Source organism: Talpa occidentalis, unplaced genomic scaffold (genome assembly GCF_014898055.3).
Source record: "Talpa occidentalis isolate TD23 unplaced genomic scaffold, MPIMG_talOcc4v2.1 talOcc4.2, whole genome shotgun sequence".
Classification (NCBI taxonomy): Eukaryota; Metazoa; Chordata; class Mammalia; order Eulipotyphla; family Talpidae; genus Talpa; species Talpa occidentalis.
Genome location: NW_023602073.1, coordinates 103,347,011 through 103,365,466, shown reverse-complemented (window position 1 = coordinate 103,365,466; position 18,456 = coordinate 103,347,011). Strand labels below are relative to the sequence as shown.

Here is an 18,456-nt window from a genome sequence, read left to right as displayed (position 1 = left end):
TAGGTCTTCCACTTGCACTTCCAGAAATACATATGTACATATATGTGTTATATGCATGTGTACATATGTATAACAGCTATATTCTATGCAGCTTTAGAAAAAGAACTAGGAAGATTGGAAGTTCTGTTTAAGATTAAAAAAAGAGGACCTCCCTGGTGGCACAGTGGTTGAACGCTGGGTTGCGAAGCTGCCTGCAGCCTCTGCGGCGCCGGTTTGATCCCTGGCTGCTCCCTGACCACCGGAGGAGGGTCCCACATGGTGCGCAGACCTCTCCTGCCGCCCGCTGCTCCCCTCAGCAGTGTACTTTGGTCCTTCTGCCTGCTTTGCTCCCCGCTCTGGCTCTGGTGAATTCTCTCACCCTCCCACGTTTCTGACTGTACCCAGTGCTTGTATGTATAAACAAATAAATAAATAAATCTTTAAAAAAAAAAGATTAAAAAAAGAGAAGAAAGTAAGGTGCAGGATAGGCAATTATATGCTACAATTTGTGTAAAAATATTTAGAACTATATATGTGCAAATATGCAGGTATATATAAGTAAATAAATATGTAATGTTATTATAGTGAACAAAAGAACTGGAAATAAACACAGAAGCAGATGACTCTTTTCTCTGGGGAGGAAAACTGGGGAATAGTTAGGAGGGAGAGTGTGTCCCAGAGAGTCCCAGCAAGAGACTGAAGGCACACTAATGACATTTTGAGGAACTTTTACTGAGAGTTCTATGTACAAAAGTGTAGAGCCCCAAGGCTAGAACAGTAGAAAGTCATTACCACCCCTCCTGCCTAAGTAGAAAATGTGCCTTACTTCCTGAAACCCAGGGAGAGTAGCAATGTGAACAATTGCCTGATGCCTTGACTCTGCAGGAAGAGATGACTTGATTAGTTTGGGTAGGAGCCATCCAACATGGAGTGTCCCTTTGGAGCAGAGTTTTTGATTCTCTTCATAAACAGTGGACTAGCCCATTGTTAATCAAAATGTGGTCAGGTCTCACCTGGAAGCGTGTTAGAAATTTAGAAATGCAGAATCTCATCCCTCCCTGTCCCGCCCCCCATTGGAGTTTGAATGTTCACAAGATGCCCAGTGATTCACATGCATAGTAACGTTTGACAAGCACTGATGTAATTGTCTCTTATTTGATGATCATGGCAGAATGCCAGTTGACACTTGTACACTTGAAAGACTGGAAAGAACTGATTAGCTGTCCCCTGTCGCATCGTCATGGCCAGGCTGCAGAGTCACATTGCACAGGCATAGCAATATCTGCATAAGCAACTGTCTGAATCTACCTTTCTCCAAAGGTGACAGCATAACCGGCAGGCATTGGAGACTTTGTAGTCACTGGATTTAATTCAGAACTGAGTCACAGACTGAATGCAGAAAGAATCAATACCATGGACAGCGCCCCAGCAGGCTCTTGGTGCTAGTGGTGGAAAGCCCCACCTGCCGTGACACTGTGCTTGAATTTGGGCTCTAACCTGGCTCTGGGAATTGGACTAAGTTAATTTACCTCCCCAAACCTCAGTTTCCTCATTTGTAAAATTTGGATGACAATAATTATCCAATACAGGTGGTTACTGGAAAAAAAAAAATCACTAGGTAAGCAGGAAAATGATGCCTAGGCTGACAGAAGTGGCAATGGTGGGAGTGGTGGAGTAAAGATGCTCAGTCTGGCTCTCAAGGTCTTCATACCATCTCACTAGCTGAAGGGGCCTGCGAAGAGGGCTGAAGGGCAGACATGCTAAGCTCCCTACACCTTCACCCCATTGGGTAAAGGACCTGCACAATCAATCGGGGTAAAATGGGATCACATCCTACACTGGGGATTTGGAGAAGCCATTCTTTGAAGGGCCAGTGTCCTTAGCAACTCTGTTAACCCCACCCTTTTCCATTCCCTCGGGCTGAGTTAACTATATCACTATCACTCCTCCAGGGCCAAGTCTCTGCCCTCTCTGTGATTGAGTGGCACCCATGTTGGAACAGCTTTTCCTTGTAGGGCTTAGTCTGTTCTTGCACAAAAAGTTGGCTAAGACTTGTGTCATTGCTGTGCCTTCTCAGCTTAGCTGCCTTCCTTGTTCCCCAAAGCTTTGCTCTGACGTCCTCATAACAGACTCTTGCCCAACCTTTAGGTTTGTTGACACCTCAGAAGCCACTCTATCTCCTTTCATCTTTATACAAGCCTGGGTTCTAATAATCTTCTGTCTTCTGTACCATGGGTCCAAAGGCTAAAATATAGTCTGCATCAGAATGTTTAATGTTATATTTTAGTTTCTTTCACAGGATTTAATTTTACCTATCAAATACTAGTTTACCTGATTTTTTTTTAAGATTTATTTATTTATGCATACAAGAGCTGGGGTACAGGCCAGAGGTGTAGGGTGAGTATTCACCAGAGACAGAGTGGGAAACAGAACAGGTGAATTGACCAAAGTACACTGCTGAGGAGATCAGTGGGGAGGCAGGAGAGGTCTGCCGCACCTTGTGGGTAACTTCTTGGCCGGGGATGGAACTTGTGCTGCAGAGGCTGCGGGCAGCTTCACAGGTTGCGTCTTAACCCCTTCGGCACCAGGGAGGCCCCTAGTTTACCTGATTTCTAACTGATTTGTGAGCAGAGGGTTTGTCAGTCTTTATTCTCCCATTTGCCTTCTCTATTTATCTATGTCCTCTCATCGAATCTCCTACCGTCTGTATTCCTCCTTGTGTCCATCCCCATGGCTGAACCTAGACACCCAGGTAAATAACTTGGTGCCAAATATCAATCCGATATTCCTTTAATGTTGGGTCAGCATTTACTGACTGAGTAAAGACAGTGCTGTGAGGGAAGCACATAGAAAGCATAGAGGATCATGGGTGCCTCTGCTCCCTCCTCTCCCCATCTCAGCCCAAAACATTTCTGCTCTGATCCCCAACTTGCCCGCTCTGCTCCCCGTGGACAAGGCCCTGCGTCTTCCTGACTCGGGTCCCTGGAACAGTCTGGCGACAACTGCTGTCACTCCAGCAGACCGTTGTGCTCCATTCCTTTACCTGTTCAGGCAAGGACGACTTCCAAGTGCACACACACCACTTCCTGAGAGGTCACACATACACCTGCTGCAGGGTTTGGGACGCCTCAGGAGCTGGTGCCTGGGAAGCAGCCTGGCTCCACCCTTTCCTCATCTCCTTGGAGCTGGCAACAAGTCCACGTTTTAATAATAAGCCCACACTCACTGCCTGTTCTAGGAACTGCGTAGTTGGGGAAGTAGAAAGGAAGGGGGAGTCGCCTTTCACTCCAATCTCCGCTGCTTCACACAAAAGCCTGGAAGGTTTTGATAGCTGTCCTTTCATCCTAAAAGCAATAAACCCCCCTATTCGAAATTCTTTCAGCTCTTCCATTTTTATACTATCCATGTTCTTGCTTAGTTTCACGTGCACATCATAAACTTCTATGAAACACCGTCCTACTCTTTGTAGTGATGAACTTTAAAAAAATGAGCAGACACGCAGATACACACACACACACACACACACACACACACGTTTGGCAGATTTTCTGCACGGAAAAAGAATAAGGAAAACAAACAAACGAACAAACAAACCAAAATAGCCCGCGTTAGCGAGTTCGGTGATAATTTCAAGGAGGAAAGCCTTGGGTGGGTCTGAGAGGAGGAATTTCTGCAGAGTACAGGCTTGTTGTTTATCAAATCAGACATCTGTCCGCGACGGCCTGCGCAAGACCTGGGTAACTGTGTAATGTAATAAGCGTGTTTTCGTAAGTTATGCAAACACACAGCATTTGCACGAGGCCAGAACAATCTAATTCTCGCTCTTAATCCGGGCCCTGGTGACCAGCCCCGCCCGGCGGCGTTCCAGCCCGCAGCCTCGCGCCCCGCGCCCCGCGCAGCCCCCAGGTGAGTCCCGCGCGGCGCTCGCGGCTGTCGGGCCCGCGGGAGGGGCTGGCGTGGAGGCGGAGGGCGGGCCGCGGGGTGGGGGGAGCCGAGATCCGGGTCTTGACTGCAGCTTCCTCCCGGTGGAACCGCATTTCCAGCCGCCTCCGCAGCCCTAGCCCCAGCGCGGCGAGCCGTTCCAGGCCGTGCCGCCTGGAGGCGCGGAGCCCGCCCGGCGCGCCCAGCCCTGCAGCTCCGGCCGGGGCGGAGGCCGCCGGACCGCGGAGATGCGGGGCGGGGGCAGGGCGCGGGGTAGGTGACTTTATCCCGCCTCTGTTTCCCGGCCCCGGGGAGCAATGACATCACGCGGCCTTCTCCAGGCGCCGACACAAAGAGCGGCGCGGAGAGGCCGCTGCGGGGGTAGCCGGCGGCCGCCGCTGCCGTCCAGGGCCCCGGGCCCCCGCCGGCCAGGCCAGCCGCCCGCGGCCCGCGCCCCTGCTCCGTCGCCGCCGCCGTCCGCGAAGCCCGCGCCCCCAGCGCGCAGCTGAGCCCGCGCCGGGCCCTTCCCATGCGGGCGGCGCGGGCCCTGGGAGAGGCGCCCGCAGCCAGCCACGCAGCATGCACTGGGGGGTTGGCTTTGCCTCGTCCAGGCCGTGCGTGGTGGATTTGAGCTGGAACCAGAGCGTCTCCTTCTTCGGCTGGTGGGCCGGGTCCGAGGAGCCGTTCTCCTTTTATGGGGACATCATCGCTTTCCCTTTGCAGGATTACGGTGGGATCATGGCAGGGCTGGGCTCCGATCCCTGGTGGAAGAAAACCCTTTACCTGACCGGGGGAGCTTTGCTGGCCGCAGCTGCGTATGTGCTCCACGAACTCCTGGTCATTAGGTGAGCCGGAGAGAGGGCCCCGAGGAGGGGCAGCTGGTCAGGGCAGCGCTGGCGCCAGGGGGGACTCGTGCCAGCCCCTGGGTCAGGCCACTCAGATGCCCAAGAGTCCGACCCTTACCTTTCCCCAGTGGTGGCCCGTGGTCTCCTCGCCGTGCAGGGCACTTTAGAGTTGACAGGAGAATGACAGCGGTCTGGGAGGGAAGAACATTTGTCTCCCAGTCTTTTGGTGCTAGATGTAAAAATTTTCTGGGTTGTGTTGTCTTATGAAAAGCTCTTGCGGAGATCCTAAGTGCGGTGTGTTTGCAACAATAGAATTAGGCCCTGTAGAATACTAAGTTGCTTTTTAATGAATTGCCTTGTGTATAGGCAATAATACTCGTGTATTTACCACTCGCTTTATCTTTTACTTAACGGTTAGTTCTCCACCACCCTTCTTTGAATGTCAACATCACCACAAGGTTGAAATCGCAAAATCTCCAGAGACCTCTGGGTCCCTGTTAAAGATGCATGGCTAAGGTGCAGTTTTAATGCAGCCTGAACCTGGTTATTTGCTCATTTTGTATTGAAAGCTGGTCACCACGTTCAGTTTTAAATGCCATTGTTGTGTGAGCAGTAGAAGATCTGAGGACAGGACTAGCACATGGGCGGAGAAGATTGGAGTCGCCCAGTGCCATAAACAGTGCATCTTCTGCCTGCTGCAGAATGTTTACAGGATTAATTTGGAAATGGCAGAAAATGGACGCCCCTGCATCCAGCCTGATAGATGTTTGAGAAGGGCTATACCTTAGGCTCCTGGGAGGGCCCTTCAACTAATTGATACAGCAGCGTGAAAAGGTTGAAATAGCCATGCCTTTGAACCTTCTCAGTGGGAGACGATCAGAAACATTTTTCAGTATTCTTCTTGGCCAGTATTTTCTAAAGAGTGGGAAATGTATCCACATTTGCCTTTTTTCAGTGGGGAAATCCTACACAATAGATTATAAACAAATGCAGTGATGGGTGACCTTTAATAGGCTTGTGGGGATTCCAGGAGGACATGACGACTGCCTGCTTAGGTATTTTGGGTATTTCTCTTCTCTGACATGGAGAGAAATCATTAGGTCTGGGGAAATATATTGACTTTCATTGTGTTTAACCATAATTGAAAAGTATTGTTTTAAGCTTAGCATACATTGAATTATCCCATTTAGCACAATGCCTTGAAGATGGTTGAACTAAAAAAAAAATTTTAAGTGAATTATCTTTAGACTGTTTTATAGTTTTGCTAGTTTTAGAACTTTATTTCAAGAGACAGGAAAAAGTAAAACATTTATATAGCAACTTAAATGGTAGCCTCCTTGTTTTTCAATTATACCTTTTGAGGATCCTAAACCATATGGCTTCTCACCAGTTTTCCACTTTCTGAAGGGAATGAAGGCACAGCTAAACCTCGCTTAAATGACCTTGCAGAAATAGCAGGAATCTCAGAGCTCACCCTGGGGGCAGGCCACACCCTGGGAGGTGTGGTCATTGACTACAGAAAAGTGCTCTGCTCACACTTAGGACCTGCCCCTCTTAGGGGACTGCTTGGATACTTGTTTGGGCCAAGGCATTATTAATCCTTGGCTTATCCACTTTTATTTCTTGACAGATGCTTACATTGCATTGGAAAACCCGGTTATAATGCAAATAAAAATGGCTGCCCATCTTTGAACCCTTACTAGGCACTGTGCAAATAAGTGCTTTATATGCTTGATTGCACTTCTCCTTCACAACTCTTGTTGGATGCTTAGTCCCCATTTTATACTTGAGGAAATTTCAGCTGAGGGAGGTTAAGCTACTTGCCCAAGAGCACACAAGAGTGGTAAAATTTGACTAAAATCTGGGAATATGGGTCCCTGGAACCTGCACTTTTTACTGCTTCCTCCTAAAAACTTTGCAATAGGTTATGGTGGGGTGAGAGGATGAGGAATGTTGTGAACTGGGTGAGGCTCTGGGAGGACAGGTCTGACAGGGCCCTACGTTTCTGACAGCCTCTAGGAGCACAGAAGTATGGGAAAAGGCTGAGGGAAGTCAAGGACTGAGCTTCTCAAGGTTCTATGTTGACCTCCACTTAAGGTGAAATCTAAGTGTCAGTTGTCTGTGCAGTTTAGGTAAAACACAAAATAATCTGAAATATGCAGAATGGAAAATACTCCTTGAAATGGCTCTTCTGTTTGAGTTCTCTGGTAATTGTAAGGTTTTTAATCTTCCTACTTGGATTTTTTTGCCATAAAGTTGGCCAGTGAGAATTATTTAGGAAGTTTAATTAATGAGTATAACTAAAGTGGATATTTTGGATTTTACCCTCTTTTTTCCCCCACCACAATATTTTAAAACAAATATAGCCCCAGTCATTTACTTATATTCTCCCTGAGTAGAGATAGCCTAGCAGCTATCCTAAGTTCAGTTTGGCACTTGGAAATGTGCATTGTTTGTTGAATGAGGAAGTAATGACTTCCTTACTGGTAGCTCATTTGCACATTAGGCACTTAGGCTCAGCCTGTCCTAGAGAGCTTCATTAGGGAATGAGAGCACCATGAGTCAAAATCTAGTCTCCAAACACTGTCAGCCCAGCAGCTGTGCATACATACTGACATAGGAGTAGTAACTAGTCCTGCTGCTCTTTGGGTGCTCCCTTCTATTGCCCTCATTATAAGGCTCTTTATAAGCTATTACCATGCAGGAAGCAGCTCACTTGCTCTTATGATCCTAAGCTAGAAACAGGGTCCTGATGTGTGGAGGGAGCCAGACTGGATTCACATTCACCCTGCCTTTAACCAGTTTTATAACCTCGGCTATGAGGGTAAATGTCTTGGCTACTCAGTTTTCTCATCTGTAAAATGGGATAATCTGTAAAATGGAGAGTTCAAATGAATGAGTTAACACATCTAAAATGCTTAACAGAGTTTGACATGTAATGAATATTTAATAAAAGTTGGCTATCAATAGTTATTATATATTTTCATCAGAAATTTCCAGGCTTGAGTGGTCTGAGTCAAACTGACTATTTTAATAAAATTACCTGAGGTAGTGCCCATTTCAATGTAGTTGAAGTACTTAAGAGTTTGGGAGTGGAAGTATTTTTTTTTTAAAGATTTATTAATTTATGCACACAAGATTGGGGTACAGAGGTATGAGGGGTGAGAGGATTCACCAGAGACAGAGTGAGGAGCAGAACAGGCAGACTGACTGAAATACACTGCTGAGGGGAGCAGCAGGAGACAGGAGAGGTCTGCTGGGCCATGTGGGTAGCTCCCTGGTTGGGGATCGAGCTCATGCTGCAGTGGCTGAGGAGAGCTTCATAGGCTTTCCTTTTTTTTTTTTTTTTCAGATTTATTTATTTATTTATACATACAGGCACTGGGTACAGTCAGAAGCGCGGGAGGGTGAGAGAATTCACCAGAGCCAGAGCGGGGAGCAGAGCAGTCAGAAGGGCCGAAGTACACTGCTGAGGGGAGCAGCGGGGCAGCAGGAGTGGTCTGCGCGCCATGTGGGACCCTCCTCCGGTGGCCACGGAGCAGCCGGGGATCGAAACTGTGCTGCAGAGGCTGCGGGCAGCTTCGCAACCCAGTGCTCAACCGCTGCGCCACCGGGGAGGCCCATTCATAGGCTGTCTTAACCCCTTGTGCCACCAGGGAGGCCCTGGGAATGGAAGTATTAGTGACTTTATCTTAAGATGATATTTAATATCATTCCCTAATAAACTTGGGCAAGTTATTTAACCTCTCTGAACTTCAGTTTCCTTGTCTACTGTGAAATATAAGTATAATATATACTCAATTTAAGCTGTAACACTCTCCACTCTATAGTGTTACTGTCAGAATAAAATAAGTTAATATATATGATGTAAACTAAGCCTCTGCCATGTGCTTGTCAGTTAGCTTCTATTTTGTTTTATGTGGTTCAAGTTAATCAATGCGATTAGATTGTTCTAGCTGGTGGAGCAGAGGACATTTAATCTCTTCTCCTTTCAGTTATTAAAATTTTGCCCAGCTAATTGACATGAATTATTTGACTAGATAAAATCACTTACTTAATTGTCACGTCCGCACTTTGCGCTGTCTAGGAACATAGTCCAAGTGGCCGCTTAGTTTTACTCTCTGACCTCCCTCACCCAACATTTCATCTAATAAATGAAAACTTGTTTTTGTTTTTATTCAGCAAGTATTGCCAGAAAGCAGCAATTAAAAATTTTTCTTTGACTAGTATTTTTCCAAATGAGTCATTCCTTACTCTTTAAATGCAATGGGTACTCTGGCAGTAAACTCCAGAAGAGTTTGTTTTACCTACCGAAAAGGAGACAGTGCAGTAAGAGAGCAGCTCTTGCGTGATGATGATGCGAAGAGCTTGCCCTTGCTTGCTCTGGTAGAAGTAGATGTGGGATTAACTTAGAATGGTATAGGAGAATCGGAGGCCCAGGGCACGCCAAGGCAAGAGTGAGGTTCAGCAGATGGGGAAATCGTTGGGTAGAGTCAAAGATGGAAATTGCAAAAGGTCCTAGGAAGGTGGTATATGGGTTAGGTCTGTGAAGAATGATGAGATTTTTGTAGCTGTCTCTGAACAACTGAACAAGAATCAGTTCCACCACTCTTACCTAATGCTTTATAGTTCACCAAATATTTATGCAGTACTGTCTTGCTTTCTGTGTGAGAGGAGGAGCAGTCTAAGGTAACATGGACCCTGGGAAGCAGCAGGGCTCAGACGTGACCCCAGCTGTCTACACTAGGAGCCCAGCATTTCTTCTTACTACCACATGGTGGTTATTGAAAAGTTCTCCCTACCCAAAAAAGTCTACGAGGGAAAAATGGATGTGTAGGTTAGAGAAGAAAGTGAAAAGCAGGCCTACTAAGATCCTTGCGGCATGGTGAAACTGGGGCCCTGTGTAGGCAGAGAGAATGAGAGCTTAGAAGCCTACCTAAGGTCTTCACACCACAGGTGAAAGGCCAGAATATTGAGGCTCAGGTTTCCTGCAGACTTGGTTCATGGTAGAGTAACTGCCCTGTTACTCCAGGGTCCTATGGGTGCACAAATTGTTTGATGGTACAAGCTAGTGGTCCAGAGCATAAGCTCTGACTACCTGGTTCATTCCAGATTCTGCTTTTAAACAACACTGTGACTTTGGGCAAGTTAATCCTCCATGCCTCAGTTTCCTCATCTATAAAATACAGATAACAATAGTACCTATCTCATCAGGGACTGTTGTAATAATAAAATGAGATTATGCTTGTGAAGCTCTCAGAGCAATACCTGACGTATAGTAAGCACAGACTATCATTTTTATCCATCTGCATTGTCCCTGGCAGGTAGACAGCCAGCTGGAGAAGAGGTGAACCTGTACCAGAAATTTCTCTTTCTGCCCGTAGTATGCAGGTAACAGAGGAGATTGACATAGAAGTACTTATCTGAGCCCTTAGGGTTGTGGTCATGTCAGAGATTGTGAGGGTCTCTGGAGTTTAGGCTAAGCTTCCACTCTAAGTGTTTGCAGCTATGGTAAGCCCCTAGCCAAACAGATCTGCTTGTTTTTCAAGGAGCTACACCCCACCGAGGACCTCTGGGAAACCCAGGGAACTGACTGTATAACACTTGGATTGTTCTTTATTTCTGTTTTGGTTTTGACAGGAAACAGCAAGAAATTGACTCCAAAGATGCTATTATTTTGCATCAGTTTGCAAGACCTAACAATGGTGTTCCCAGTTTATCACCTTTCTGTTTGAAAATGGAAACTTATTTAAGGATGGCTGACTTACCCTATCAGGTACTTGTGTGCATATGTTTTTTTCTCATGGTATAATATTAGTTAGAGGAGGAGTATTTTATTTTATTTTATTTTTTAATATTTTATTTTATATAATGCTTACATCATTTTTCATCTTTGTACAATGTATGCATTTTCGTTTTGGTTATATTCCCCAGACAATTGCACCCCCCCCTTATTTTGACTCTAGTTCTTCCTCTAGAGGGAGAGTATTTTAATATCACATGGTGGGAAGGACTTGTTCTTGGTGCTAGACGGAGTAGGTATAAGGGTAGAGTAGCAGTGCCCAGTTCCTAGTAGATTCTCAGGGAACTGGATTTCCAGGTCTGCTGATTTTTACATGCAATTTAATGAGGGACCCAGATTGTAGACTTAAGGAGGGCTCAGCGCCTTGTTGTTTTCCCTGACATAGAGTATACTTTGGTTAATATTAATAATTCCAATAGGCCTACCCGGGTGTGCCATTGCCTGGTGTGTTTTTTTTCCTTTGGGTTTCTATTTATTGACAGCATTATATTTTGTCTCTCATAACTCCCGAGGGCTTAGCAGCCCACTGGGGAGATATTGTCGATTCTGTGAGAGCTTTTCTCTCACAGTACCCCGTGTTCTGTTTGAGTGACTTTCAGGGAAACACTTGCTCACTTCAGCATTACAGAATGAACTGAGGAATAAATTTAAACATTTTTCTTCAAGTAATGAATTGAGCTATGTCTCCCAGATTTGACAGTTTTTATTTTGGTTGTCACTCAGTTCTGTGTATTTAAAAAAAAATTCTGTTTCTCCTTTTCATCTAAATTCTAGCCATATGCAGTTTTTTAAAGAAGCTTTGACTTTTGTTATGTTTTTTTTTTTTAATTTTATGGTCTCTGTGATGTTTAATTCCTTGGAATGTACTGAGGCTTTAGCCCTATGTGTGGCTACTTATTATAAAGGTTGAGAATGATTACACATTCTCTGTTTGGGCCTAGATCTTTCTACGCTTACTTACTTGAGCATGTATAGTATTTTATTTAGATCTTCATTTTTGCTTTCTTCTTGTCTGTCTGTTCTAGAAGTTTCTGAAAGGAATAGGCTGAAATACTTGTATTTGTAGATGTTTTTCCTTTCCTGCCCTTCCTTGCTTAATGCATGAACTTGCTTAAAGCATGAAGAGAATACATGCAGTTATTTTGTTAGGTATATATAAAATGAAAGACCCTATCTTTCACTCCTTTGTTTCTTTGTAGTATGAGTCACTCATCTCTTCTTGCTATGATTTTTTGTAACCTTGAATTCTGTGTTATCAAATATTGAGGTTGATGCTCCAGCTTTCTGTTCATGTTTGCTTGGGACATCTTTATTCATCATCTATCTCAATTTTTGTTTAATTGTCCATTATGGGCAATACATTGTGCTGTTGGAAAAGTCATGAGGTATTTTTTTGCTTGAAAAACTTAGAAAAAATACGTCATGACTTTTCTGACAACCCGGTATTACTTGTAGCCAAGCTGAGAGACCTTTTAATTAGTGAATTTAATCCTTTTACACTTGCAATAATTGTTTTACTAGAAGTTATTTGTAACATTTGTTTTCTCCTTATTTTACTTATTTTTTCATTTCCAGCTCTCTAGTGGATAATTATATTTTTCTTTTTATTTAAAACAGATTCTATTTTTGTTACAGTGGTTGTTCTTAAGATTCCAATTTATGTTTATTTGTGTTTGCTTCTTAAGTGTATCAGATTCTGTATTTGCTCTGTAATGATACGTGTGTTAAGAGTCTTAGGTGCCTCCCAGAACTCATCCCAGTTGTGTAGCTACTATTAATGTTTTAATTTTGGAATTTGAAAATTCTGTCTCTTTATGTTGGTCCTTTGTTAGATAGGGAACCTTGCTAAGTTATTTGACTAGCCTTATTTTCCACATATTCTATTCCACAGCATTTAACATTCTGAGTACTTCATGATGAAAATTTTCAAAATTTTGCCTTTATGGGGCAAACCTTCAGTGGCTTTGTATGCCTGGTTATGTCCTCACATTTAATAATTTCTTTTTTTTCCAAAGATTTATTTATTTTATTTATACAAGCACTGGGTACAGTCAGAAGCTCGGGAGGGTGAGAGAATTCACCAGAGCCAGAGGGGAGAGCAGAACAGGCAGACTGATGAAGTACACTGCTGAGGGGAGCAGCGGGCAGCAGGAGAGGTCTGCGCGCCATGTGGGACCCTCGCCCGGTGGCCCAGGATCAAACCGGCACTGCAGAGGCTGTGGGCAGCTTCACAACCTGGCGCTCAACCGCTGTGCCACCGGGGAGGCCCTAATAATTCTATTTCAAAGTTCTTTTCCTTCAATACTTAAAAAATAATATTCCATTGTCTTTTTTGTATTGATGTTGCTGTTGAAAAATCTGATGCTAATCTGAATCTTGCTCTTTGATCTGCGAGCTTTTAGAATTTGTGTTTAATCTTAACATTCTTATATTTCACTATAATGTGACTTGATGTGGGTCTCTATCTTGTTGGGTCCTTTATAAATGTTTTTAAATGAGGTCTTCATCTCATTTTAATTCTGGGATATTATCAATTTTCTTCAACTATTTCCTTATTCTTTTTAATATGTTTTTCCCTTCTTCTTTCTCGTTCCCTGTTATTAGATACTGAAACCTTATGTCCACTTTTTTTCTCCCTTTGGGCAGAATTCTCCTTTTTGAACTTGGGTCGCATTGCTCTGTTCTTTTCTTATATTGCTTGTGCTGTCATGCTTTTTATTTTGACACTTAATTTCTTTTTTCTTAACAACTCCCCTTGGTTTGTATTACTAATTTCTTCCTTTAGCTCATGGAGGGTATTCATTATGCTAATTAAAATAGTTTGCTCTGTCCCGGTAGGTCTGCTTCATCTTGTGTGTATTCAGTCTGCTGCCCTTCCCTTATACAAGGTGTTCATCTCAGGTGTCTGGTTATTTTGGTTTGAGAGCTCCTTTTACCAGTGATATCAGCTTCCCTGCCTGGGAATTCCTACTGGACCAAGGCTAAAGGTTAGCCCACAGATTGTGTTCCTCAAGGGAACTCCCCAAGGGAGTTTAAGAAAAGGAAGGAGGTGAGCGCCAGACTTCCTCAAGCCTCTGGTTCCTTTGGTTTGCAGCCACTCCTCCCAATGGTTCCACTGGTCTGGGGTCCACCTTTGAGCTCTTACAAGGTCGCAGTACTGGAAGCAGGTGGTCTCCTTAGGTGGCGTCAGAGTAGCTAGGAGGTGGGAAAGGTGGGGGGGCCTCCTCAGCCAGTCAAGGTTTGGCTGCTCTGACAAGCACATTCATCACCCCTGCATCTCCTGACTTCACATAGCCTGTTCTTCTGACCCAGTTTCTTGACAGAAGAGGGCATGGGGCTGTGGTCCTCCCAAGGCAGTGCGCGTTCGAGGTGGTTGGCAGGCACTCAGTGTGGTAGGGATGGTTATGGAGGTCCTCTGGCAATGTAGTAGGCAGCAAACAACCTCAGGTGGGGAGAATCAGGGAGGGCATCGCATGCTTAGGGCACAAAGAATGGTCTTTATTACTGGGAGCTGGCACACGGAGGGTGAGACTGGAGACAGAAGAAGGGAGATTCTATGGGAATTTCTAAACCAGCAATGGAGGAGAAAATAGCAGTGGAAACAGACAAAGCTTGAATCATCTAACTGCACTGGATCAGATTGGAAAAGTCATTGTTCACTTGGTGTCGGCAGGCTGCTCTTTAGGAGCTGTGTCCTGAGGGCTCAAGTCCAGGGAAGAGACTGCTCCTCAGCAGCTGCCTGTCTCTAGTGCACTGCTACTCTTGGCCAGTCGACCTCTTTGGCCATGACAGCTTTGGGTCATGTAGCGTCCAAAACCGGGGTTTGGGCTCTGCTGGCTCTGACTAATTTTATGATTTTGTGTGTCCCCTCCTTGAATGAGGTTTTCTGTTTGCAGAGCCTGCAGCAGCTGCCAGACAGTTCTTCTCTTTGCTGTCTTGGCTTCTAGCCGGCAAGTACTCGTTACCCGATTTACCAACAGCCTGACTGCCTTGTTCATGGTTCAGAGTAGCTGCTATTAGTGATTAGGGCAGGAGCAGCAGGACACTTGCCTCACTGTGAAATTTAAAGAATGCTAGCCCCGTCCAAAATTATTATTTCCTAAGCTTATTTTTTAAAAAAGGAATGCAGAGGAGTATTATCTGTTCTGTGAGGTCTCTATGAAAAATAAATGGAGAGCTCAGTGGGTAGCAAAGAGTTTTGGTGAAAGGAAAATGGTTTTCTGTGGTCTAGAAAAGGCTGCGCTCTGCCTACCGAGGTGCCTTGTGCCCTGAGTGCCATCATGGAGGGCTTGTGTTGATGTGTGCGGTGCTTGGGGAGTGCTGGTAGAGCTCATTTCTCAGCTTCTCAGTACAGAAGTGTTTAGTCATGGACCCAGGAAGCCTCCCTCTCACCCTTCTTTGCCCTGTGCCTTTTTAAAAAAGATGAAAATACCATGTTCTCAAGAGCTTTATATTTGAAGCTTTATATTTGAAGCTTTTTTATTTTTTAACTCAGATGAGACTGTAATAAATATTTGATTGGTAGGAACTCCCAAGCTTTTTTTAAAAGCTAGATATGTTGTCACAGTTACTATTTTTTTTAAAGATTTATTTTATTTGTCTATGCATACAAGAGCCGAGATATAGGCCAGAGGTGCGGGCAGTGAGAAGATTCACCAGAGACAAAGTGGGGAGCAGAACAGGCAGATCTACTGAAATTCACTGCTGAGGGGAGCAGCAAAGTGAGACAGGAGAGGTCTGCTGTGCCGTGTGGGTCAGCTCCCTGACCAGGGATTGAACTTGTGCTGCAGTGGCTGCAGAGGCCCCAGTTACTATTTTTTTTTTAATTAAGATATAAATTTGGTAGGTCAACTTAAAAAACCTTTATTTTATAATTATGGATTCATAGGAAGCTGCAAAAAAAGGAGGGTCTATTGACTTGGTTAAGTTTTTTTTTAAAAATAAAAATAACTTTACTCTTTTGATACTGAGCCAAGGGGTTGCTGCTTGTTCCTCTCACAAACCAATATATATGACACCTGCATTTTGATAGAAGAAAGTGTTGAATTGCAGAGATGACTGGCAACAAAGCGGAAACCCAAGCTCAAATCTGTTTTTCCATTCAGGAAAGGGAAGGGGATTTGTGTATTTTTAGGGAATGGGGTAAAGAATGAAAGAGTTGAAATTTTTTTTAAAGATTTATTTGTTTATGCATACAGGAACTGGGGTACATGTCAGAGGTGTGGGAGGGTGAGAGGATTCACCAGAGACACAGTGGGGAGCAGAACAGGCAGATTGACTGAAATACACTGCTGAGGGGAGCAGTGGGTGAGACAGGAGAGGTCTGCTGCACCATGTGGGTTGTTCCCTGGCCGACCATTGAACTTGTGCTGCAGAAGCTGTGGATTGCTTCATAGTGCAGTGCTTAACCCTTGCGCCACCAGGGAGGCCTGAAAGAGTTGAATTTTATTAGCTAAGGAGTGGGCTAAGGGTGAGGGAATGTGGACTTGGCTGAAGTCTATTGGAGAGTTACAAATTAAAGAGGAGAGATCTTCCTTTAAATGACTGGGTCTCCTTAGTGGGTGGACCCCTCCCCACTAAGTGTGGCCCAGGTAGTTCTTTTTCCTGTCTTCTTTCAACATCCTATTGGTTTGACCCAATTTGGAGTTTAAGGTCAAAGCCTTTGTGAATGGTGTGACTCCTACCTGGGGTTACACCCTGTTACTTCTGTGAAACAAACTCAAAAGATAGTTAACTAAACCTATCCCTACTGATGGTGGATTGGCCATGGTGTCACTTTTTTTTTTTTTTTTTTTTTTTTTTTATAGAGGCATGCTTTATTTATTTGTTTGCTGGTTTGTTTGTTTGTTTTGTTTATACATGCACTGGGTACAGTCAGAAGTGCGGGAGGGCGAGAGAATTCACCAGAGCCAGAGCAGGGAGCAGAGCAGGCAGAAGGACCGAAGTACACTGCTGAGGGGAGCAGCGGGCGGCAGGAGAGGTCTGCGCGCCATGTGGGACCCTCCTCTGGTGGCCGGGGAGCAGCCGGGGATCGAACCGGCGCCGCAGAGGCCGCGCGCAGCTTCGCAACCCAGCGCTCAACCGCTGCGCCACCGGGGAGGCCCTGGTGTCACTTTTTTTGATTACATAGAAGTGACATAGTCTGTATTAAGAATTTCAAACAATAGGGCCTCCCCTGGTGGCGCAGCGGTTGAGCGCTGGGCTGCGAGGCTGCCCGCAGCCTCTGCAACACCGGTTCGTTCCCCGGCCGCCGGCGAGGGTCCCACCAAAAAAATAAATAAATAATAAAAAATTAACATTTAAAAAAAAAAAAAAGAATTTCAAACAATACAAAAAAGTGGAAAAACAAAATCCTACCAGCTAGAGATTACATCACTGGTATTTTTGACATCTTTCCTTCTAATTCTTTAGACATAAAGGCACCTACATCCTTTGGCACAACTCATTATATCAGAAGTATGTATTCACTCAATACTTTTTTTTTAATTAGAGAAATTAAAAAAGAAAGAAAATGGTTCCTTTGGGACTCTGCTTTGGCTCTCAGCCCTCACTTTTGATACTTTTTTTTTTGCTGATCTTGTCTTTTTTCCCAATTTTTTTTGAAGTTTTTCTAAGCTGCAGGCAAATTAAAATAAAGTAGAGTGAACACCCATAAAGCCATCACCTAGATTCACTGATTGTTATGTCACTCTCTTTGCTTTATTTCTCTTTATATATACTTTCCTGAACTTTTTTTTTGATGAATCATTTGAAAGTATGTGGAAATCATGACATGACTCCTCACTACTTCAGAGTGCATTTCTTCCACAAAACTACAATACATAATGGATGCATGTTTTTTTCCCCAATGTATTATAATCCACAACAGCTGCTCAAATTATCTCAAATTTAGTCAGCAGACCTTTCAAGATGGATACAAGGATGTGGTGAATATAATGGATATAAATTTAGCTGAAAAATTGGGGGTGTTATGACTAGTGGAGCAAATTGGAGTTGCAAGATTCTGGGATTTCTTTTAAAATCTCAAGTTCTCCAACTCAAAGTGGTGATTTTGATGATAAACTTCTGATGGAGGTACTTTATCAAACACTTCATGGATATCTTCTCATTTCATCTTAGCAACTGGTTTTGTCTCCATTCTTTAGATCAGGAAATTGAAGGCCAGAGAAGGCCAAGGTCACAGTGAATAAATGAGGGAGCCAGAACTACAAACCCAAAGCCTATGGCTCTCACTGCTGTGCTAATAATGCAGTGTGAGTGTAGATGCTTTAATCTGGCATAGCCTTGCAGGGGAAAACATCAACTTGGGAAAAATCTAGAGGATTTACCTCTTCATCTTTTTTCTCAAAATTAAACTACTCTTGGTATACCAGTTAACGCCAGTTGCTTAAATAAAAATAGACTAGGCATTCTTTAATATATTTAAAGATTTTTTAGGATGGATAGGACATTGCAGAGGATGGGGAAAGAAATTACTGTAAAAGATAAAAGGGATACAAAAATCAGAGGTGACAAAGACCTTGATTGGGTATTGGATATTGGGATTCAGGAGACAGAATTTAGGATACAGAATTCAGGTGGGTGGTGGCTAGATGGTGTGCGCCTAACTGTCTGTGAAGGGGGTTAAGACTAGATCCACTAAAGCCACTGGAGACTTTTTTAAACTAGTGTTTCTGTGGTTTAATTTTTATATTAAGATCTATTTGGAATTTTAAGATAAAAATCCAAATTCCCTTCTCAATGTTATCTATATATATAGGTATTTATAAAAAATTGGCAAATTTGATATTGATTAAAAAATATAAATATTCATTTATTGAATAAACCATCATATCTTCTGCTGATATGAAAAGTCACTTGTATCACATGCAAAGTTTCTATGTGGACTTAAGTCTCATAAGATACACA

The 18,456-nt window shown here is 44.0% G+C and overlaps 1 protein-coding gene across 2 annotated transcripts in view; it reads left to right on the top strand.

The window, feature by feature from the left end:
- Nucleotides 1–3,862: 3,862 nt before the first annotated feature.
- Nucleotides 3,863–18,456, top strand: part of FAXC (failed axon connections homolog, metaxin like GST domain containing) — a 55,847-nt gene continuing 41,253 nt past the window's right edge. Inside the window, exons 1-2 of one of the 2 annotated variants that reach the window (XM_054699046.1) lie at nucleotides 3,863–3,885; nucleotides 10,386–10,521. In XM_054699046.1, the coding sequence (XP_054555021.1) occupies nucleotides 10,483–10,521 (39 nt within the window). In that variant the 5' untranslated portion in view covers nucleotides 3,863–3,885; nucleotides 10,386–10,482. Of the gene's footprint in view, nucleotides 3,886–4,479; nucleotides 4,746–10,385; nucleotides 10,522–18,456 lie in introns of those variants that run through there. The other variant, XM_037520140.2, reaches the window with a different exon arrangement.